At 46.4% G+C, this 24,560-nt stretch overlaps 1 protein-coding gene across 1 annotated transcript in view; it reads right to left on the bottom strand.

Moving 5' to 3' along the window:
- The window catches only part of LOC142588626 (neprilysin-1-like), a 46,827-nt gene that overhangs the window by 17,703 nt on the left and 4,564 nt on the right, over positions 1 to 24,560 (bottom strand). Inside the window, exons 3-5 of the mRNA XM_075700458.1 lie at positions 22,799 to 22,888; positions 18,029 to 18,130; positions 15,658 to 15,753 (exon numbers count right to left, since the gene is read on the bottom strand). Coding sequence (XP_075556573.1) covers positions 15,658 to 15,753; positions 18,029 to 18,130; positions 22,799 to 22,888 — 288 coding nt within the window. The remainder of the gene's footprint in view (positions 1 to 15,657; positions 15,754 to 18,028; positions 18,131 to 22,798; positions 22,889 to 24,560) is intronic.

Here is a 24,560-nt window from a genome sequence, read left to right as displayed (position 1 = left end):
AAAATTATTTCACTCATGTATTTCCCTGAGCTGCCATTTAGCATATTCTTATTGTACAATACTATTATCAAGCTAGATGCCCAAGTTCTTTGGCCCTGACGATGATCTTAATTGAAAAGAGGTGTAGTACTGCTAGTATTGATTTTCTTACTTGGAATTTTGTGCAGAACAGTTATTGTATCCCACCACTTGACATACACTTCTGGCGATCACCCCAAGACTATGCTGGCTTCACGTCGAAAGTTTGACTTCTTGTATTCACTTTCCTTTCATGAATTGTGTGGAAATTCCATGAAATGTCCTCAGTTAGCAACACCAGCACGGAAGGGGTTAGGGGATTTCTAGAGATGACTATTTTGCAATTGCATCCCATTTAGATCAGGGTGGTGGCGAATGGCAACCTAGCCTACGCAGTCGAACAGCACTGTATCCTTTTGTAGCGTATCCCTCTGCCCATTTGCTTCATCTCGTGAGGTTGCCTTTGCCTGTGATGGCCACGGCTTTATCGACTCACCCCTGACTTTTTCCCTCCACTACTCTTGTAGGGACGTGCGCGCAGCTAGGAGACAGGCGTGTGCCCCAGCATCTCGGTGACGACTAGCTTTATTTTCTTTCTGCTGGCGGCTTCTCGTGACGCTGTTTTCCCTTTCCCTCAATGGCCGCGCTTGCAGCGCCACAGCTCACTCCCGGTGAGAGCACATTCATTCATTCATTCATTCATTCATTCAATACCAAAACTTTATTAGTGTCCTGAAGCCGGGTCTTTTCAGACAGAGGCGGGCCGCATCCACGTCGGCACCGCCAGGCCGTGCCTTATGGCGTCATCGTGGACCCTCTGGACAGCCCGTAGTATATCTTTATATCAAGAGCTTGATATCATCTTGTGCCAGTAAAGCCATTTTTCTTCGAGGTCGGCGAGAGCCGCGGGACAGCCTGCCAGCATGTGTCTGATGTCAATGATGCCATCGCACACGTTACATTCTTTCCTAATTTCTCTTTCGGGGTGAATTTTATTTATGAAATACGGAGTAGGGTACGTCCCGGTTTGCAGTAAACGTAGCGTGACTGCCTGAGCCTTGTTCAATTTTACCTGTGGCAGTGAGAATTGCCTACGCCCCAAGTAGTAATATTTAGAGATGTCGTTGTCGTTGTAAGTGATCTTTATGCTCCCCGGAATGGTAGTTGGCGTCGGTTCGGTTCTGACCGGCACGGCAAGCAAGTCCTTGTGCCAGGTCATTCGTCACTTCGTTGAGGTTGGGCCGACTCTCGTCCACTCGTCCGATATGTGCAGGAAACCATCGGATTTCAGTTTTGATAGCTTCGACCTTGTCGATAATTTAGCCGCAGTCGCAGCTACATAGGCCTCTGTCAAAGCTCTTAATTGCTGCTTTGGAATCGCTATAGATTAAAGACCATTTACGGTTCCTGATGGCTAGAGCAATCGCGGCTTGCTCCGCCATCGTGGAATCCTTAGTGAAGATGGCGACGGCGTCCCGTACTGTCGACCACCACGGCGGTGTGGGCCTCCTTGCCTTTGACTCAGGCAGCGTCTACAAGGACCGCCTGTTGTTATAGCTGTTCAATTTCTTACAACGAATGAAGCTTTCGCTCTCGCTTTTCTCCTGCTAACATTGTGTTCCGGGTGCATATTTCTCGGGAGGGGGGTGGTTCTGATCACGCCTCTAAGGTTCGCGCTCAATTCTACCTCCGATTACTTCGGGTTCATTGATCTATTGGGGTCTGTCCCTATCGGTTTGGGTATAAGCCTGCCTGCTCGCGTTTCCGTCAGTCTTTCCTGCTGCGCCATCTGTTGCGCTTCCGCCATCTCTTTTATCGTATTGTGCACGCCTAGGTTCATGAGCTTCACGTTCGAGGTGCTGATGGGCATAGCTATGGTAGCTTTCACTAACTTTCTGATCATAGTGTTTAGTTTCTTCAGCTCGGCTTGCGACCATTTAAATAGATCTTCCACGCAGGTGAAGTGATAGAGAGCGAAGGCGTGCACTAGCCTTAGAGCGCTGTCCTCGCGCAGGCCTCTGTGTCTGTTGCTGACTCTCCTGAGTCACCTGATGACTTGGTCCGTCTTGTTTGGAATGCGTTGAATGGCATTCAGGTTGGTACCTCCCACTGCTATGTGGAAGCCTAAAACTTTAATATTTTCAACCTGCTTGATTGCGGATCCGTCGTGACAGCGTAAGATAATCTTGGGTTGCTCCCCGCACCGTAGCGCCTGGGTCTTCGACCCTTGCGCCGATGTTTTAGGACCAAAAGCTCCGACTTTGCCGCCGAACAGTTGAGTCCCATCTCGCCTAGCGTGCTTTCCACGGCGTGTATGCTCTCCTGCAGTCTGGTCTCCGTTTGGCCTACGTTACCGTTGGCGCTCCATATGGTTATGTCATCGGCGTATATTGCAAAGTGTATACCTTCTATACTCACCAGTTTCGTCGCAACTCTGGTCATTGCTAGATTAAATAACATGGGCGAAAGTACGGCCCCTTGCGGCGTGCCCCTATTTCTCAGGTTCATCACCTTCGATTTTAGTTCTCCTAGCGTAAGGCTCGCTTGCCTACCACCCAGAAACCCCTTGACTACGCTGTATAGCCACTCGCCCAACCCCAGCTCGGACAGGACCTCGAGGATGGCCTTGTGCTCTATGCGATCAAAATCGTTTTCGACGTCTAGTCCCAGAATCGCTCTCGCGTGCACCGGGCTAACGTGTATGAGCTGGTGTTTGATCAGGAGCATGGCGTCCTGAGTCGATAGTCCGGGGCGGAAACCGATCACGTTAAACGGGAGTATGTCATTTTGCTCGACGTATCTAGTGAGTCTGTTAAGAATAACGTGTTCCATAGCTTTACCTATGCACGATGTAAGCGAGATTGAACGTAGGTTATCCAGATGGAGCGGTTTACCCGGTTTTGGAATGAGGATGGTGTTAGCCATCTTCCATTCTTCCGGATAGTCTACCTTTCTCCAGAACTCGGTGAAATCATCCCCCAGGAAAGTGATCGACTCATCGTCTAGATTCATTAAGAGTTTATTGGTAATACCGTCAGGTCCGGCTGCCGATCTACTAGAGAGACCATGGAGGGCGGCCCGTACCTCACCCTTGGTGAAATCACGGTCCATATCCTCGCACGGTCCTGCCATGTACTCCACGCGTTCGTCGCTATCGCCCGGTTGTTTGAGCGGGAGATATTTGTACGTGAGCTGTCTCATGACTACCTCCTGAGTCGTGTACTCGCTGACTTGATGTACCAGTTTTGTATTTGCCGCTCTCTTGTTTGACTTAGTGTCGCTCTCGTTCAATAGATGTTTGAGGATGTTCCAACTGCCTCCATGTTTAATTCTGCCGTCTGCCAAGTGGCAAACTTCGTCCCACTGCTGTTTCACGAGCGTTCTCGAATGCTCCTCGATCTGTCTGTTTAGCAACGCTATCTTTTTCCTGAGCTTTCGGTTCAGTCTTTGCGTTTTTCATCTTTGCAGAATGGATTGTTTGGCCTCGATCAGATATGCGAGCCTACTGTCTATGCTCTCTATGTTTTCTTCGGTCTTAATTTCTTTAGTGGCCTCCCTGAGGTCCTCTTCGAGCTGGTTGATCCTTGTCTGGAAGGACTGTCTGCCCGCTTCTATCGGTTCCGACTCTAGTCTCTTCGCTCTAACTTTCCTAAAAAGGTCCCAGTCCGTGCACCGAAAGGTTCTAATCTTTTGTTTCGGCATACCTATACCTATGTGTATGATATAGCGGTCGCTGCCTTGATCGGTGCCCAAGTTTCCCCAACTAGCTTGTTTCGAGTTGTTGACAAAAGTTAGGTCGGGTGTAGAATCCCTGCACGTGGACGTGCCACAGCGGGTGGGGAAAGCCGGATCGGTGGTCAGGCACAGTCCCAGGTCCATGGCAAGGTCCCATAACCCCTCACCTTTCTTTGTATTCCAAGCGTATCCCCACGCTTGGTAGGGGGCATTAAAGTCCTCTCCGATGGTGAGCGGAGAGCTCTTTGCGACTGCGAATGGCTTGTTGAAAAGTGCACTAAACCTTTCTTTCCTGTAGGTGGGACTGCTATAAATGTTTAGGCAGAAGATACTCCGGGCCCTGCCCTTATGCCTTTTGAGTACGACTTCTACTAGGATATACTCGATTTTTCTCAATCCGAGATGGATATCGTGTTCGATAAAGGGTAGCTTTTTGTAAACGAGGGTGGCTAATACCCTCCCCCAATCTATTTCTCTACATACAGATTTGTACCCGATTAGCTTTACTTCGTCCGCTAAAGTTTCCTGCAGCATAATTACTTTTGGTTTGACCCCCAACGGTCTAATTAATTGGCGTAGCGATGCCTTTTTGTTGTGGAATCCGCGACAATTCCACTGCCACACACTAAAACTGCGGGCGCTATCCATGATTACTGAATGGGTTAATTTTGCTGTTACCTGCGATCGATCTCTTTGGAGCGCCCCTTGACGTTCCGGAGAGCGATTTTAAGCTTTCCGATTCTGACGGCAAGAATTCGTCGTCGTCGCATCTCGTTTCGAGTTTCTTGAATCGCTGTTCGGCCATTAACCTTCATTTCCATAATTTGTTTACCTTAAAGTTAGCCCTTTCCGTCGTCTCTCTAATTTGTTTGATTCCCTCATTCAGGTCCCTGAGGACTGAGAAAACCGAATCAGTTTCGGGGCTTACTGCTCTTTCTTTCGGGGCGGGGGAGTTATCTCCCTCGCTTGGTTCGTTGCTTTGACCTACTGGTCTGGCTACTGCACAGAGTTTCATACAATAGTTACTAGACAGCACTCTGGCGCTAGTGTCTACGGGAGCTGTAATGGGAGTGGTTGACCCGCCATGGGAATTATGGGAAGTACATCTTTTGCCTAAACTTCGTCCTTCTATCTTGAAATGGCTTCACGACTTTGTGAGCTCGTCATTTTCAACATGTACAGCGTAACATATAATTAAATAAATATTACATTGTCCGATGGCAGGATTCGAACACTAAACCTTAGCACAGAAGCCTGATATTGAAACCATTACACCACGGACGCATTCGTCGAAAAGGGATGTGAAACGCCCTTATGGATTTATCCCGGGCATGCCATCGCCTTGAGACGCTTGGCACGTTTCGATTTGTCCACCTCGACAAGCTCGATCGTTGCAACTCGTAGCGAATGCGCACATTCGCACCGTCTTGCGAACTTCAAAGAGTATAGATTGCTCTGAAATTTACAATGAAGGCATATAAAGCGTAATAAACAGAGCCACAAGTACGTCTGAATCCCCAAGCACGAAGATCAGACAAATCGATGTATTTGCCATAATTCTCATTGTAGGTCAACGACTGCAGCGCCAGAGTTCCCTCTGGCACGTTATTGTAAACTCTTGAACGAGAGCACTAACGAAATTGTTAGGAGCTCGGTTTAGGGGAAACAAGTAATACACGTTTTGACAGGCTGAGAACGAAAAGTACACTGGCTTTATTCCACGCTAAAACAGGTTTGCCAAGTGGCAGTGGTGGCGCCCCTGTCGGCCAGCCACCTAACGTGCCAAGAAAGGGCAAGGGCAATGACCCCCACATGGAGGTCAGGCGAGGTAATCGAATTTAGTAGAAGCGGGGGGCAAATCAGTGACTGACGGTCGCAGCAAGCCCCCCCCCCCCCCCCCCCTAGTACGCCAGAGGTTTAGGTGTGAATGGCGGGTGGAATGAAGCGGTAATGTTCAAAATAGGCGGATTTCACGGGGTCGCACGGCCCTGTCTCTTTTATTGTCGCGTACGACAATCTTCAAAGTTCTCTCTGAACGCGAAACCACACGAAAGAGGCCTTCATAGGAAGGAGTCAACGAAGATTTGACAAAGTCGCGCTGCAGAAACACGTGCGTGGTTGTTTCCATGGTCAGAAAACTGGACGATTCGTGGGGGTGTAGGTCGATGCTAGTCGAGCCAGAAATGTGGCCTCTCAAAGCACTGCGCCGCTGCTGACGGAGTGCCTTGCTGGGTGCGGAAAAACTGGCCTGCAACGCAGATTGCTGATCAATAGAGCATCTCGACTGCGCTTACTCCGAGGTCATCCTTGGTTGTTGTTCGCAGCCCCAGTAGTACTAGGGGTAGCCTTTCCACTTTGCGCTGTCGGTCGAGCGTGGAGGCCAATGACGTCTTCCGTTGTCCGTGGAGACGCTCGACCATGCCGTTGGTCTGCGGGTGGTAAGCAGCAGTGATTTGCAGGCGCGTGCCGAGCAGTCTTGCCAGGGCCGAAAAAATAGCTTCTGCCTCGGTCAGTAGCTATTCGCAAAGGGCAACTGTACCATGATACCCCCGTAGCAGCAAATGCTTTCGCAACTGTTTCGGCCGTGATGTCTCGTAGTGGCGTCGCCTTAGACCACCTTGAGTACCGGTCAACAAACGTGAGAAGGTACCTGAAACCTTGGCAAGATGGAAGAAGCCCCACCAAGTCTAAATGCATGCTATCGAAACGGCTTTCTGGCAGTCGAAACGGCTGCACCGCTGAACGCTTGTGCCGAGTCACTTTCACGGTTTCACAAGCTTTGCGGTTGCTTGCGCAGCTTCGAACATCTTTGTTGATTCCTACTCATACGAAGCAGTCTATGATAAGCCTCTGTGTCGCTCTGATGTAGGGCTGGCACAACCCTTGCAGTGAACCAAATACTGGCTGCCGAAACTAATAGGGCGTGAACGGGCGATGCGCTGCCTGCGATGTGTTGCACGTGAACAATGTTGTTGTACAGGGAAGCGGCACTTACGCAAACTGGAGCGACGAGCCTTTTTTCCCGTAATCGCCGCAGCTCGCGGTCGTTTTGCTGGCTGCGGGCAAGAGCTTGGAAATCCCCAGAGCCGCGACAGTGCGTCACCTGCCTCGTTTTTGGTCCCAGAGATATGGAGGATGTCTGTAGGAAATTCGAAGATAAAGGAAAGTTACCGAAGGTCACGTTCTGAGTTCGACAGACTTTTCCTTGAAAACGATGTTTAACGGCTTGTGGTCTGTCAGAATGTAAAAGCTATAACCTTCAAGAAAAAAACGAAAATGTTTGACAGCGCAATAGATGGCCAACATCTCCCTCTCGAAGGTGCTGTAGCGAGCTTCTGTGAGCTTGAGGCGCTTTGAGAAGAAACCCAACGGCCTCCAGTCTGTGCCATCGTGCTGCTGTAGTACTGCACCCACTGCCTTGGTCGACGCGTTTCCCATAAGGCGAGTTGGGGCATCGGGCAACGGATCAATCAGCAACACTGCTGTAGCCAGCCGCGTTTTGGCTTCCTGGAAGGAGTGTTCGTGCTCCGAGCACCAGTGGAAGGTAGCCAGTTTTTTGGAGTCGCGAGGCAGCAGGACGGTATGCCGCTGACGAACTTGCACACAGGATGGTATGAAGTGCCTGTGAAAATTTATTAGCCCCAGAAATTCGCGCACCTTTCTGAAGGAGGTTGGAGAGGGGAAGTCCTGGATTGCCCGCACCCGTGATTGCAGTGGCTTGACGCCTTGGGGTGAAATGGAATGGTAGAGAAAATGCATGGCTTCAACTGCGAAAATGCATTTGTGGGGCTTTAGGACTAGGCCGTGTCCATCCAGTCGCTCAAATAGAAGGCGAGTGTGCTCTTTGTGGAGTTCGTCTGTGTGGCTTGCAACGAGAATGTCGTTAAGGTAAACAAAAATGAACGCGAGTCCGCGCGTAACCTCGTCCATAAACCTTTGGAAAGTTTGCCCCGCATTCTCCAAACCGTAAGGCATACGAAGTAACTCGAACAGCCCAAATGGAGTAGTGATTGCTGTCTTCGGGATGTCGCTGGATTCGACAGGAATTTGGTGGTATGCGCTCCTCAAATCCATCTTACAATACGATTTGGTTCCTGTCAGATGAGCGCCGAAGTCACGTATGTGGGGAAGGGAATATTTTTCCAGAGTAGTAATGGCATTCAAAGCTATTGTAATCACCGTTAGGCCGTCAGTCGCCACTGTCCTGCTTTGGAGCCAGATGATGGGAGAAGAAGATTGGTCATTTTGGTTGTTTCCCGTCTTGCATCGCTTGGTCACGCCACCTGGTGGCTGAGAGCTGCTGGTGCAAAGTGTTGGCATCAACGTAATCATCAACATGCAGGTTCTTTTTTCTTTCATTTTTGACAAGGACTGCCATGTAACCCAAAACGTTCGCAACGCCTTGTCTACGGAAAAAGCGTCACGAGGTGTCGCTACGAGCGTTTATATTGTGAGGGCACTTGGAGTTTCTGCTACAAATTCGCAGACGCTTATAAGGCATGACAATGTTAACACCTTTGAAGGAAACGATGCGCTTCGGTATATCACAGATGTCATTAGGATAGCTTCGGCAAAAAAAGACTGCGTAGCCCGGACTCAGACAGATCCTGCAACAGAGAAGCCTGGCAGATGAAAACATAACGTAGGAAATCTTTTCTGAGAAAAGAAAGCTGAAGGAAATATACCTAATAACAGGGCCGCAGGACCCGATTCATTCCCAATACAGCTAATGAAACAGCTGGGTCCAAAAAGCGCAAGGCACTACTGGCTAATGCCACGGAACAAGTGATTAAAGCAAATCAAATTCCTTTTGGGTACATCAAGACGGTAAGTGGAGCCAGTTGTTTAGGATTGATCGTAAGTTGTGTGTGTGTGTGAATGTTTGGGATTGAAAAATATTTTTTTCTTGGATCTTGTTCGTCCCGTCCTCTATGATGCACTCACCCGTTTTGCGGAGACTGCGTCCTCGCAAATAGCCGTTAAATACTTTTAATGCAATCACCTTTCAATATTTTTACGCCAAGCGATCAGATAGCGGAAAACGTTTTTAATTCACGCAGGAAACTCAGAGAGCCCGCTGGTTTTCTTTGAATAAAAACCCATAGAGCCAACATAGTTTACAGCACGCACACACCACGGATGATGACGGGCGTCGAATGTTTCTGCAGCCAAGAGAAACTTCCGAATACTGTAGTTATCGCTGCCCCGATAGGCGACATAGTGGCTCCCCGATGACATCGTATGAACTGATATCACGTAAATTTTGCGGAGAAAGAGCTAAAACATCTCGAAATTGTTCCGCAGTACGCGACGTCAACACATTCAAACAGCGCTACGCCCGTTCACACAAGCCAGAGGAGGAGGAAACGCTTGCCGCACGCCCTTTCCTCCTGATGAAAAGGTCTGCACAACAACGTAGACACGAATTTGTTATGGCATATTCTCAAGCACAAAGGTACAGATGAAGATATTGTAGTGCTGCTGAGGGACAGCCCCAAACAATTTGTACGGAAAGGCGAGAAATACAATGAAGTGGTCAATTTCAGCTAAGTCTGAAGCAAGGACGCCCTTTGTCTCCATTGTTGTTCACGGTTTATGTTACGGGCATCCAAAGACGACTGGAAAATGGATATTTTGATCTATCCTTACATCCATAATGTGCAAAAGCTGCAACAAAAGAGTCCATATAACGTAAAACTATTCCAATCTCTTTTTATTCAATTTCCTGTCGCCAAATTTACGTAACTACCTATGCGAGCATTGGGCGCTGACCTGCAGCGGTGTGCGAATAACTTAAACGCTATGCTCTTTTATAGGAGGTCACTTTTGTTTGCTTTCAAAACGAATAAAATTGCAGCCATTTTTCGAATCTGATTGGCTGCCAGGAGGCGAGGAGCACGATCAAGTGGAGAGGGTTTCGATGGGGCCGAGGGAGGGCACTTAATTTGGAGAACCGGATCAGGAATATGGTGCCGGCGTCTGCGATCAGCCTGCTTCGCATTAGCTTGCGGTGGCTGGTGACTTGCAACGGAAGGTTAAGGATGCCGACAAAACGGGTCCTCGGCAGAGAAGAGTTGGCAGATGGATGTCGTATATGTGCCGAAAGGGCTCGATAACGTTATGCGGCCACGCAAAAAGTTTTGTTGTACGCAAATAAAGCCATGCTATCCAGAAGATGCGAATTGCCAGTGCCTGAGCGACTGGTGAGCATCCGTCTTATATTTCTTTCGGAACGGGGCAGTCTCCGGCTATTGGGGAAAAAAATCAGTTTTGTTCGCCATCTTTAACGCGTCCACTTCACTTTGACGCGGTGAGTTATCGCGGTTTTGTGACGTCGCATGACAGAAAGGCGGAGTGGGCGCGGCCTGGAAGCTTTTGACCAATAGCAGAGGGCTAATGGCGAACAAGCGCCGAATCAGAAATAATTATTTTTCTTTTATTTGGTCTATTCATGCATAATCAGCGTGTACATGTCATATGAGATGGGCAGCTATCGCGGTTTTCGTGACGTCGCGTGACAGACAGGCGAAGTGAAGGCGGCCAGAACATTGTGACCAATCGTGGATGGCTGATTGCAGAATTGGAATCAAAAAGTGTGGAATAGCTTTAAGCTATGGCGCCCGAGGTCCCTGTGCCGATGTATACGGAAAGCATAGTGCGACTAGCATACAATTACAATGCAAGATATTTACAGAGGCTTGCTAACATATGTGGCAATGCAGCAAGGGATGCAGGCCTGAGCGCACCACATTATAATCTTTAATGAAGAGACGAGTAATGACGCAGTATCAATTAGAGAGGAAGCCGTATGCCTAGTCAAGGAATATGAATACCTCTGTGTGCACATAAAAGAAAGAAAGTAAGACCTTGCTACTCAAGCATTCACCAATCTAAGAATGAAGGGGAAGCGGAATTCGGCAATGATAAAACATAGAGCACTTTGGGGCTATAATAAATATGAGTGGTGTGATGACTCTGGAAAAGAGTAACGCTACCAGCCATAACGCTCGCACATGCCATTTCGTGCTTAAAATCGAACATTGTGTCGCCGTCCGAAGTTAACCAAATGTCGGTAGGCCAGTTGGCTTTGGGAGCCAACGGTAAAACCACAAATTACGCAGTGCAAGGTGACATGGGTTGCGCCGCTTTTAAAGTTGGAGAAGCACAGAGCGAAATTAGTTTCGGAGAAATCCTCAACACGGATTAAAATAAATAAGCGGCTAAAGTGCACATATATCTGGACTTCAAAATAATGGGCACGGTATGTAGGAAGAGGTCGGGAAAATTGGCAACCAAATAGAGCCAAATAAAGGTTAAACGAAAGTGTAGACAACCAGGATTCATAAAGTAGCATTTGAGTGAGAAAAACAGACGTGGTAAAGCGGACGCAAAGAACGGAAACTAACAGAATTATGCGTGGCTCTGCTATCACAAACACCAGAGACCAGCGGAGATGGGGGAAGGCCAGTAAAGTAGTGCCAAACCGCACACAAGACACACGGGTGCCGGCAACTCGTCCCTATGGCGTCCGCCAAAGGCGTCTACAACGGCGTGCGCGATTCGCGTGTACAACGCCGTAGTAGATGCCGCGGCTGTCTCGACTCTGTGCGGAGCGGCGGGCGAGGAGGACACCGAGGCACCCTAGCAGCCGCCGAAGGAGAAAGACCCTCCTCCCTCGCCTGATCCCCCTGCCTCGCGAGCCACAGGAGAGGGCACGCATCCGGGCAACACCCTCTATAAAAGCTTAGCCGGAAACTTTAGCTCGGGTGCACCTGTCTGAATCCTTGTAAAAGGAGAATTAGTTTTTCTCGGCAACCACTGCACCAAACTTGGCTAGGTTTGTTGCATTTAAAGGAAAACCTTAAGATCTAGTGACTGTTGGTTTTCGATTTTTGATTTAGGTTGTCAATTTTTATTAAAAATTGTCAGAACATCATAAGAAAACGAAATATCAAATTTACAACTCTGTAACTCGGCAGTTAAATATGATAACACAGTGTTGTGATCTGCACCTACTAGCACAGCTGACGCGGACAAAATTGATGTTACACATGAATCTAAAGAAAAATTTGTAATATGGAGATACCTTGCAGAACCCTCTTGAAGAACGTCACACATTCGCGTAAGATATAAAATCACATCTCAAATTTCTGGGCTTTGAATGATCTAATGGATGCCGTTTACAGAATCGTGATATGTGTTTTCGATGCAAAATTATTAATCTATAAACTTTGACCGTCTACTTTTTCAAACTTGCGAATTCTTTAAATTTCCTTTAATAATATTCTGGCCATAAATCGAATTTCCGCTTCCAACGGTCACTAGAATTAAACTTTCTCTGTGAAATGCAACGAATTTCATTAATATCAATCCAGGGGTGATCTCAGAAAAGCGTGTTTGCGTATTACATGTATTTCAATAGGCCGCGTCGGAGTTGGGCTCGAGCTCCTTACTTAAGAGGCTTTAAGAGGAACCGCTGCACCAATTTTAATGAAATTTGCTGCATTTGAGAGAGAAAGTAAAATTCTAGTGACTGTTAGAAGCGGACTTTCGATTTAAGGCCTCAATTTCATTCAAAGAATTTTCAAGTATTCGAAAGTTGGAAAAAGATAGAAGAACGACGTTTAAAAATCAATGACTCTCCGTCAAAAATAGATATCGCTGTTCTGTAAACGGCATCCATTAGATCGTCAAAGCGTACAAATTCTATATGTCAATTTATATCTTACGTGAATTGGTTACGTTGTGTACAAGGGTTCTGCAAAAGCTGTATTTACACATTACTAAATTTGAGATTCATGTGTAACATATCTATTTTGTCTAATTTAGATGTACTATTAGGTGCAGTTCACATAATTTTATCATTTTTCATTGCTGAGTTGTGGAGTTGTAAACTTCAAAGTTTCGTTCACTGAAAATTTGCGATTTTCCCCGATTTTTAGTAAACGATTTACGACATAAATAAATAATTCGAAATCAACAGTCACTAGATTTTAACGTTTTATTTTAAATTCTACAATCCTCGTTAAGTTTGGTGCAGTCGTTACCGATAAAAACGATTTCTCCTTTTACATGTATTTACATAGTATATACACCTATTTACATAACACGCGAGCTAAAGCTTCCCCTTAAAGAGCCCCTTACCAAGTATGGTCATTTTGAGCTGACATGCGCAGAGCATACATTGCGCGATAACGATCGTGTCTGCAAAGTATTACATCGCTATGCGCGCAGAAAGATCTCAAATTTCAAACTGAACGCCGTTTTTCCTTCTCGCGGCTGCAGCGCTCCGAGCCGGTGTATGACGTACTCGTGTAGCGGCGCCAACGTAGTCGTGTCCGCAGTGTGACGTCGCTCGTGGTGACTCGTGACTTCGACAAGTATTCCAGACAACATCTGATATCTGTGTGATCTGTTGCTCGAAGTGACGAATTGAAGTTTAGAGAAATAACCGCACGTTCCCACTGTCGTGCGGTCACGTGCGCATGTAATGAAACCATGCCATTTTCTACCGTGTTCCAGTGCGTGATCATGCTCTGCGATCCACTTGTTCTGCCTCAGTATTCGTGTAGCACTGAATTATGCCGCTAGTCATGCGTCCTTGTGCACAGCGCGCAAAATCCCGCAGTGCGCGAAACGATAACAGCTGGCCCGCAACGTCGCCAGCGGAAGTGCGTATCGCAAAAAAAAAAGCGAGGAGAAAAAAAGTCAGGGCGAGGCAACTGAGGTATGTGTCGCACGATCCTCGAGGTCCGGCATGAGAGAACGCAGGGAAGGAATTTCGCTTGCGGAGGCTAGACGGGGCGAGTGGAGAGAGTGTCTCGCTATGCAGTGGAGCTCGTCTAGTGAAATTACAGGTTTGCGGCACTGAACTATTTGTGTCTCTGCTATTATAGAGCCGATATGAAAAATTTTTGCGGCAGAACGCTCCATGGAGGACACGTAACATCTTCCAACGTATAACCACAAAGGGCCTGGTGAGGGGCCCTTTAAGGAGAAAGCTTGAATTAATAACGAAATTATTAAAGCTTCCGGCGCTACAGGACGAGGGAGCCCAACTCTCGTTTCACTGTCTAAACTAGCCGAGCCGTCGTCAGAGACGCTGGCTGCGGTTACGGGCACTGCGCACCTATGGCGTGAATGTGGAGAAACGCGGATGAACTCGGATGGCGTCAGCGGCAGCTCTGTCCCATCTTTCAGTGCATTGCCTCGTTGGCACAGATACAAAATAACAATGCTATACCGAAAAATAATCTTACCCTGGAATTCTCGTTGACCGAGAACTTATCCCGCGGCACAGCGCGTATCCAAGGGTTCCGCAGTGTTTCCTAGCTCGGGAACTTAACACGCGCACCTTCGTGTCCCCGGTGTAGTTGCCGCGGCATCGCGGTACACATCATTTGCACGGCCTTTCAGCGTCCTTCCTTTCACATTTCTAGAGCTCGCAAACACGGAAAAACTCACAGCAACACGCATAACACGAGCAACTGAACAGCGAAGACATGCACGTCGACAAAGACGCGCCGGGGAATGCCCATTCCCCGGGACAGTACGGTGACTCTTCAGCTGGACACGCGATACTGCGACCTCGCGGTCACTGGCCGAACTCTTTTGCCGCGTCATGCGGCCGCCCCATCTGTTGACCTAGTGCTAGCGGAAAGAGCGTAAACAAAAGGCTTGTCCCTTTCCAGTTGGAGTTGGCTATTGGTGTTGATCCGGGCCACGTTCCTCGATCGCGTGCGCGCCGCTCCTTCTCCCCCGCTAGGCTCCACCCACCCTCGCCGCGTCACCTTATACTGTGCTTTCACTCTCTCTCAGCTCTCCCTCCCCCAGCGCACGTCAAGAGAAACCCAGCGAAGTTCTAATAGCTGCTAGACTCCACCCACCCTCGCCACGTCGCTATGCCGTGCGAACCTATTTTTATACTCTGCTTTCACTCTCTCTCAGCTCTCCCTCCCCCAGCTCGGCGAAGCTGCGCACGTCAAGATAAACCCAGCGAGGTTCTAATAGCTCCACTTTAAAATACAACAGAGATTTAGAAGAATGCTAAGGAAGAAATAAGAAGGGAAATTCTGTAATATAACACAAAGAGAAGTGCCTTGCTATATGAGGCTCGAGCTGGTTCCCTAAGGACAAACACACACCGGAGCAACCCCTCTCAGCAAGTTGAGACGTGTGTACTGCAAGGAAAGCCCGGAAATGACTCGCCTCATTGTGGTACAATGTCAATATATTCACCGAGCGAGACCTGTAGGAATCTAGTGTCCACCTTCCAGAGGCGATGGAATACAAAAAGGGTGGAAGGATTAACTGGTCAGCAGTCGAGATCAGAAACGATTAGTGCTGTGTTGGAATAAAGGGCACCGTAGATATTCATATTGTTACGAGGTGCTGCAGGAGTGAACGATAATGAGAGGAATGACGAAGACGACGATCGCCGATAGTCGTTCGCACGGGCTCCATCTTGTATGCCTGTCTTCTGCCGGTTGTATATATCTTGTAAATATATTGTCAAGCGTCTTTTCTCCCCGTAACATTTTGGTGGAGAGTGCGGGTTTTTAAGGTTTCAAGATGAATCTAAGCAGCGGACGCTCCTTGGCGGCAATAAATAAACAATATAAACGGAGACATGGCAAGCGTAGGTAATGGTACAATATAGTGACAGCGGTTTTAAATAGAAATGTTAAGATCGACATCGGACGGGCAAAAAGGCTAGATGGCTATAAATGTAGTAAATCAAGCAGGCTAGGTGACACTCTGCGCCCCGCGTAAAAAGGGTTGCCAATAACTACCATCGTCATCTGCCGTTCACGTCACCTCGGTAACCCGGTGTTTTGTAAAGAGCCCAATTAAAGAAGCTAAAACATTATTTGATCGCGTTCACCGTGTGTGGCGGTGTCGCACCTTTTCTTTGGACGTTACCGTCCTTGAAGCATCCGTTGAAGGGTTCTGCCCTTGGGGCTCATTCGGTGGTTGTGGTGGTTCCTGTGGAACAGTAGCCTGAAAAGCGAGAAATAAACAACACCCGTTCGTTACAGTGCAATGGAAAATAACGTTGCGATAAAGGTTTCACGGTGGGTGCCTTGCCACACCTGGACGGGTCATGCATGCTCGAAAAATGCAGTCTTAAAAAGTACCGGCGAAATAGTTAAGGGTGGTAAATTATTCTGTCAAAATCCCATTTTTCATTCCTTTGGCGACAGAGATTTGATTAGTACAGAGATCTCAATAATAGGGAAGAAAATTCAGAAAAAGGACATTCTTGTTTAATGAAATTCCCCTATAAAGCTCAGCGCCGGCAGAGTGGAAGCTACATAGCGGCTCGAGCAAATCAAAATTGGGCGAGAGTATGAGTGCCTTGGCAGCTTATGTGCTACCCTAAGAGCTTCGCCAGATCCGACGTCAAAAAGAAAGTAAAAATTGTGAGGTTCTACCCGCCAAAAGCACGATCTGCTTACGAAACACGCCACATATGGTGCGAGACTCCGGAACGATTCCGACCACTTCTGGTTATTTATCGTGGTGCACCTAAATCGAAGTGCACGAGCGTTTTTTCCCCTCACGAGTGTTTTTCCCCCAAAAAAGTTTCTTGCACTAAAGAAGTGCACAAAATGACTGTGACAGCATCTGGACCCATAGCCGATATGGCTGGTTGGGGATTTATCACAAAGGCTGAGTAAGTACTGCGTCAATTATCAAATGCAATGTCAATGTGAAAATTACAGCAACAATGAGAGATGTACAAAATATCAGCAGTAATTCGTGAGTTTTCGAGCTCTCCGAAAGAGTGAGTCTCTTAAGCCACGGTGCAATATTTGGCCGACATTTATTCAAGCTAGCCATATTGTACCAAATTTTTTCGCCAACAAAGGACATTGTTCGACGGCCGTAAACATTGCGCACTATTGGCACATAAAGGTTTTTGTTCCTCTCGGCGACTGTTTCACCTTGGTGAGAGATCGGCATCCAGACGTCTGCAGGCATGAGTGAGCTCTGACTAGAATCTGACGACTTGTTACTACATGTAAATAGCGTAAAATAAACACCTTTTTCTTTCGATCCTACTCCCGGACGTTCTCATCCATATGGGACAAAGGATTCCTTGCCTAAACGCTACCCCGAGTCTCAACAATGCTAACCACAGAACAATGTGAAGCATACGCGTATCACTGTGCTTCTACGGAATATGTTGGGCAATACGCTCAGTTTTCCTCGTATTTAGCACATATTTTTTTTTCGTCTAAACCATTCAAAAGTGAACTGTAGTTTGTTAACTGTAGTGCTATAACTAAGGCAGTGTCGTCTGCACACAGAGCAGTTAGCGTGTGGGTCAAGGAGATAGGATAATCATTGACGAAGAGGACAAACAAGCTTGCTCCAAGTACTGAACCTTGCGGAACACCCATTTAAAGGAGTTTCCTGTCTTTTGTTGTCGCATACTTGTACAAACTGAGTCCGCCAATCTAAATGGCCGCGAAAAAGTTTTGAAGCAATCCTCCTAAATCCCGACCGTAGGAGCTTCTGCAGCCGCGTATTGTGCTTCACTGCGTTGAAGGCCTTTTTGTATCTAGGACGATACCAATGATCATTTGATTATCGTTTAAAGCCGGGCTTACTTTGCCTGCCACAGAATTTACTGAAGTAGCCGTACAGTATTCCCTTCTAAAGTCATGTTGATTCGGAGTTACTATACTGTGTTTTGCAATAAAGTCTATCATTCTTTGGCTACTATAGTTACCTTCTGGAATCCGTGATTTGCACGATACTTACTAAGATGGTATTTTGTATGCCTCCAGTAGTACATTGAAGTAGTTGCAAGATAGGGGTTTTCAAATGCGCGTTTTTATTTTTCAATTATCAGTTGAAGGAAGGAAGGGGGTGGCTTATGTAGACAGCTAGTTTCTTATGAATAAATTAGCCTTACCCTAAATGGCAATAAATGCCGCACAATTTCTTGTTTTCTGTCAATCCAAATAAAATTTCGAGGCAATAACACGCGTCAGGTATCTTGTTACTGAATGTGCAACGTGACGCCTAGCGCTAAAGTGCCTACGCACTTGCAAGATTTCTTACCGTCGATAGCACCCTTCAAGAATATGGCCAAATATAAACAGTTCATGTGCATCCGCATGGCTGTTAAAATAACTTGTTCTTCATTTGCGAAAACGTGCGCATTTAGATATGTTGCCGCAGTTATAGTGTTCACGGTTGGGCACTATCTGGGCTTATACGTGACGCTTTCATCGTGCCCCAAGTATCCGTTATGGGGTCCCACCTTTTCTTTTGAGTCAGTCGCCTTCGGGGGTTCCTTTGAAGCGTCAGGCCCGGCATGAGCTTCCAGCAGAGGCGCTTTCGTTGCATCCGGGACCAGCGCTATCTGCAAGCATGCAGCGCCGCTCGTTTGTTTCAATGGTTCACGTGGTCAGCGATGATATTTGCATGATTTTTGTCTGAAAGTGTTTGCTGCGGCAGTCGTAGCGAGCTCATAAACTTGTTCGCTAGGCGCGTAATGGGACAGCCTGTTAATGGCAGTACCTCCGTAGGCGATTCAAATCGACCACCTAAACGTAAGAAAATTCGTATATTGATTGCGTGTGACACGTGGAAGATCTGCTCAAGCAGAATACTGTACGTTCGCTGCCTAGATCGCAAAAATTCAAGCGCCGAAATCACAAAATCTTGTCTTTTGCCATTGGCTAGACTCCTTCGCTATTAGTAGGTCCAGCATCAGAGTTGATTGAAGTTTGCTCTTAGGAACAATGCTAGCGCGAGTGTAAGTCCAAGCCTAATCTCGCACTGTGTTCTGGGTTTTTGTTAGCGTACAATTAGTCCATGAATGGTACATGTTCCCAGACTAAGCCGCCAGAATACTGTTTGCTGAGTAACATTCTTATATACAAGCGACATGATCTACGATTCTCAGATCGCAAGTCCTCTGGAGCCGTGCGGATGTTGTAACGATGCATTTCACTTTGTGGTCATCTTTTCTTATCATTCGAAGCACCGAGCCACATATTACGGCGATAACTGCATTGCCGCAGCGTGCAAGCCAGTGATTAAGGGCGAAAGAAAAATGGAAAATTAAATATATCCGTACAAAGTGCGCCTTCTCGGCGACTTCGCGCACCATGTTGTCGCATCGGCAGCGACCAGCGGTCAGTATCGCTTTTCTCACTTGGTTGCTGCATGGCCTCCGTGATCGGATGGCCTTCCGATTTCGAAGTCCATGGTTGCCGGTTATCCAATACATCATGCCCCGTGGCGTTGAGCGGCGATCGCATCTACTGTTTGACTTCCAGAAAGGAAGGCCTAGACAACGCGAGGAGAGGTAATAGGTTTCAAGTGATGGATTAAAATGTAAGAGGATATGCGCAACTTTAGTAAATCACAATAAGAACGTACCACGAAAAATAATAAGATGTATTTATTCTTATTCATTGGTCACAAAGCGATGAAGGGAGGCAAAAGGCGGCACACCACTTACGTAAGGCCTGTCCTTTGCCCACCGAAACGAAAAACAAATTATGGCAAATGAACGTGTGGTCGAAATAGGGGTTCTGTCGCCCCGGTGTCCAGTGTTCAGAATTTTTCTGGTTGAGCTTTATAAACAGTTAACGGTCTTCTTTTCGATAGACGCATTCTATGTAAACAAGCTAAAACGGACGAACATGTCAATGCAAATGCGGCTGTTTGAAAATCGTCTACGAACTGATTTCTAAAAATCCTCGTTGTCACGCGTTAATATACACTGCGTCTTAAGGTAGCCATATTTAGAAAAACAACAATATAGAAACAGGTTTGGCGAGTCGTCCTTTGCATTGTTCTCTCCACTTGAATTTCACAAAAGACGTGCAAAAATTAGCCCACAGGAGCATTCTTTGCAGCAGGTGCGAAGGTGTGATGCTTTCCTAATATTACAAGCGTTTGTTGACTTACAGGTATGCATTGGGAGTATTTCCATGTCCATCCTAGTCATGACAGACGTTTTGTCCTTGTATACTGTTGTCCTGTTTGGCTGGGTCCCAATACGTGCTCTTGCGAGACAATTAGCGGTATACCGCTAGACAAAAAATTACAGGGTCTCTTGAGATCACTCAAGAGGTGTACGACGAAAGCCTACTCTTACTCCTTTTATCATTCGTCTTTTCAGTCATTATTAGTCACTACTGCTCTCTACTGAGCATTTTAGACATTTGTAATCAATTGTGGTCATTAAAGGCCGTCGTTAGACGTGTTGGTCATATCATAGTCATTAGCAATCATTACACGTAATTTCAGTCATTTTTAGTTATTACTGGTCATTATTAAGCATTTTTAGCCATTTATAATTAATTTTACTCGTTGCAAGTTGCGTTAGAGATATTTCTCATTTAGTAGTCAATATTAGTCATTACAAGTCATTTCAGTCATTATTAGTCATTACTGCTCAATACTAAGCATTTTTAGTCATTTCGATTCAATTGTGGTCGTTCCAATTTGTCGCTAGACATATTGGTCATTTCGTAGTCACTATTAGTTATTACAGGTCATTTCAGTCATTATTAGCCATTAGCGCTCACTAGTAAGCATTTTAGTAATTTGTAATCCCTTGTGGTCATTACAAGACATCGTTAGACATATTGGTTATGTCATAGTCATAAGTACGAATTACAAGTCATTAGCAGTCATTTAGTCAGATTTCATTTCATTTCATTTCATTTATTTAACCTTAAGGGCCCGAAGGCATTACATAAGGGGGGGCGTGCATCAAAGTCGAACAGCTTCATAAGAAAGTTACATAATAAAGTGCACATTAGTTGTAATAGGTACATAAAAAGAAAATTTCAAAAAAGAAGAAGACGGAACATATACACAGTACCAGCAAGACGATAAATAAATAGATGTGGTGTTCATGTGGTTATGTTGGCATTATCAAAATCGTTTAGTTTTTCGCGAAATGTTTTGCGGTTGCTGCACGAAACAATGTCATCCGGGAGTGCATTCCAAAGTGTTACGGCATGGGGGCAGAATGAGCTGCTCATCGCCGTCGTCCGGCACTTTGTCGCCGCCAAGGGGTGAGTAAGAGATAAACGGGATGATGTTCTGAACGGGCGTTTTAAGAGGGCGTGTCCTGAATGGGTGAAATAAAAGAAAGTGTGAAGAAGGCAAAGACGAGAAGTTACGCGCCGTGAAGCAAGCAATGGGAGAGAGAAATTTGTTTTAAGGTGGTTACGATATGTCTTGAATATTGTGACGTAATGAAGCGAGCACCGCGGTTTTGTATGGCTTCAAAGTCATCGGCGAGATAAGCTTGTGAGGGATGCCAGATGGATGATGGGTACTCAAGTTTGGGTCACACATACGTTAAATATGCTAGTTTTTTTATTTCAGACGATGCAGATTTTAAGTTGCGCCGTAAATACCCTAGTGTGCGTGAAGCTTCGCAGCGAATTGTTTGGATATGTTTCACCCATGAAAGTGATTGCGTCATATGAACTCCTAGATATTTGTAAGTACACGTGTGGTCAATAGGAACAGAGTTAATGCGATAAGTGTGGTATACGGCGGTGTGTTTGCGCGTGAAAGATATAATTACTAATAAGATATAACTACTAATTACTACACATTTCTAGTCATTTCTAATCAATTGTGGTCATTACAAGCCGTCGTTAGACATTGTCATTTAGGAGTCACTTGTAGTCATTACAAATCATTAGTAGTCATTATTAGTCATTACTAGTCATTAACCTCTAACAATCTCTGTTATAACGTTATCATTCACTAACTGTCACTATCAATCATTTTTCATTCTATAATTTGTCTTTAATCTGTCTTCACATGGCCTGATGACGCTTCGGCGGACACTCCGGCCGTCAGGTCTGCTGGCACAAAGTTCACCATGAGCCTAGAAAGGCTTTCGCCTTAATGAGTCGCTCTTTTTTGAAGGTGGAGTGGTTATGTAAACATCGCCTCAACGTCACAGCTAGCATTCACGATGCAAAGCAACGTCAGCTCTGCTTTATTTTGATTCATAGCGTATTACCGCTGTTTCCCTTGTGCACCGTGATGCAATGCTCCATTGCCGTTTTCGTTGAAACGCGGCTATTAAAAAAGTAACAGGCTTTCGTTCACTGAAGGCCGCGGCACGAGCTGAATGCAGTATAGCATTATGCAGGGTGTCCCAGATAATTCTAGCCACAGTTTAAAAATATGCAAATGCCACGTAGCGGGTCATAACCAAGGTAATCTTGTTTGCCCTCACTTGAAGGTACTCAACTTATTTTTCATTCCGTCTATTTACATAATTAGTCTTAATTATTGAATTTCTCAAATATTATGATTAGATAAAAAGTGTCAATGAGAAAATTGTAGAGCGACATGAACATCTACCGACACAGCTTTCTGTTGCTCAATACGTGCTACATAAGTGTTTTTCCCAGCGGGAAAGCCCGCGAATATACGCAAAATTGGCGCGCGACTAGCCGCTCGAGGCACTCTTGAGTGTATTGGGGCACTTCTTTCGCGCTCGAAAAAACACTTATATGTATAGCGGGTATCCAGCAACAGAAAGCTACATCGGGAGCTTTTCATGTTGCTCTACAATTTGCTCATTCATATATTTCATCTAATTATAATATTTGATAAGTTGACTAATTAACAATGACTAATATTCTAATTAACCGGAATGAGAACATAATCCGAGTGTCTCCAAGCGATGGCAAACATTACCTTGGTTCTGTCCAGCTACGTAGCATGGGCATATTCTTAAACCATGGCTAAAGTTAGCTGGGACACCCGTATTCATATATTAGTAATAATACTAATATGTCGTGACCACCAGTTCACAAAAAGATGAACACCTTTCAGAACTTTTATAACGCCTTCATTTAATATTATTCTTTAGTTCATATGGAATCGGGGGCTTAACCTGATGTTCATAAATTTTGTTCGGGGAGCGAAAATCGGTAATTATCGGGTTTTACCCCAAAACGAAGAACTCTATATGTATAGTATGTAGATCCGTAAAGTTCTTACGGCGCCCCAATATTTCGCAGGGGAGTCGTACCTTTTCTTCTGATTTGGTTGCCTTTGAATCTGCAGGTCCAGCAGGAACTTCTGCAAGAGGCGTTTTCGGTGCAGCCGGACCATCTGAAGTCTGCGAATGAAGTGTAGTGCGGACCTTAAGTTTCTAAGCTACACATCGTCAGCGATCACGTGTGCTCTATTATTCTTTTAAAACTTTTGCTGCGACATTATATGATTAGCTGAGAAACGAGTAAGTAGACAAGCCAGGGCTGTTAACAGTGCTGCCACCTCAGGAGATTCCAAATGAATCGGCTCATGTAGCTTCGCAAATTGATTGCATGTAACGACGTAAGTCATTTCATGCTACAAATACCTCTGTATCGCGCGGTGAATTGCTAAACAATCGCATTAGTATGCCCCCAGGCTTGAGCGGGATCTTTAAAATTTTATGCTTCAATTTGTTTTTGCCTCTTGACCTTTCAGATGTCCATTAATGCTAGTATACGTGCTCCCAGAATATGCACTACATGGCGACATGTTTTTAGCTATGCTGCGACCGCAGTGCTTCGAAGCGGGCCTGCAAGTGTAGTGTATTTCAACGCAACATTCTGAAGAACAACGCTAACTGAAAACAACAGGTACACGAACAATCCAGGCGTCCTTGTGTATTGTATTTAACGCAGCCTGGCCGCGACACTGTACTTCCGTAATGTAATTTCTGATCGATTAACGAAGGTTAGGGGCACAAGTCCTGCCGTGCCGAATCCGGTGACTCTTTTTTTATCATTCCATCTCTCCCCACCTTTGAGAATCTTACGTGTAGAAGAAGCAAGTGTCAGGTCGTTTCTTAAACTGCGGAGCTGTTCTAATCGAGCCTTTGCCATCCGTTGTCTGGTGTCACGCCGAGAAGCAGGGTGCGGAGAGGGGTATAGGAGCCGGTGCTTCGCCGGGGCGCGCGCCCTTTCGCCCCATGAATTCCGTTCGACGCGAGCGGCAGCGCCCACGTCGCGCAAATCCCGTGCTTCGAGAGCGAGAAGAGCAAGAAAAAGCGTCAGCGGAGGGAAGTCGCTACCGCCGAGGATCGATGACGGGAAGGGCGAGCGAAGCACCGGTGGAGGCAAGCCGAACCCCACTTTCCAGAGAAGCCAACCCAGCCAAGCACCAGCAGAAGCAAGCCAACTCCCAACTTCGAAAGTATAGGAGGCCGAGCAGAGACGTCGACGCGAAGAAATTCTTCCCACGGAGAGTACCGATGGACGGTTCAAGAGAGAATTCCTCGACCGTGAGTGCAGCCACAGCTGCAAGGTGTGTGATAGACTGTGGTTTGGCCGCAACCTCGCCTAACTGAAGAGTGTGCGCAATCCGGAACCGACGCTCGAATCTATCAAAACGGCGACAACGAGACAAAAGATTCATGAAAATCGCACTAAACACGAGTTCGAGATTGAGAAAACGACCGCCAGCTTCACTGATCTGACAGTTTTCACTGCGTGGAACTGGTTTCCTTTTCTTTTCTTTTTTTTTTTTGAAAGCCGCCGCAAGTCAGCCGCCGTGTTGTAAGGGGGTCGTGTGCGACACGCGCGTCATCGAGCAGATGCGATGAGACTGCGCCCCGTCTCGTATAACCCAATGATCATTTCTTGCCTTAAGAGCGTGTTCATTCCGTTGAAGTAATTTACATACGAACCCGATATTGAGGAAACAAGAGACAGGGATACCGCGTCGATTCCATCTTTCTTTTTTCCTGCTTCGTCGGTCATCCGAGCAACGCACTCAAGCTATATCCCGACCGCCGCTACCGA

The sequence above is a fragment of the Dermacentor variabilis genome, chromosome 7, assembly GCF_050947875.1.
Source record: "Dermacentor variabilis isolate Ectoservices chromosome 7, ASM5094787v1, whole genome shotgun sequence".
Lineage (NCBI taxonomy): Eukaryota > Metazoa > Arthropoda > Arachnida > Ixodida > Ixodidae > Dermacentor > Dermacentor variabilis.
This window is presented reverse-complemented; position numbering and strand designations above follow the sequence as displayed.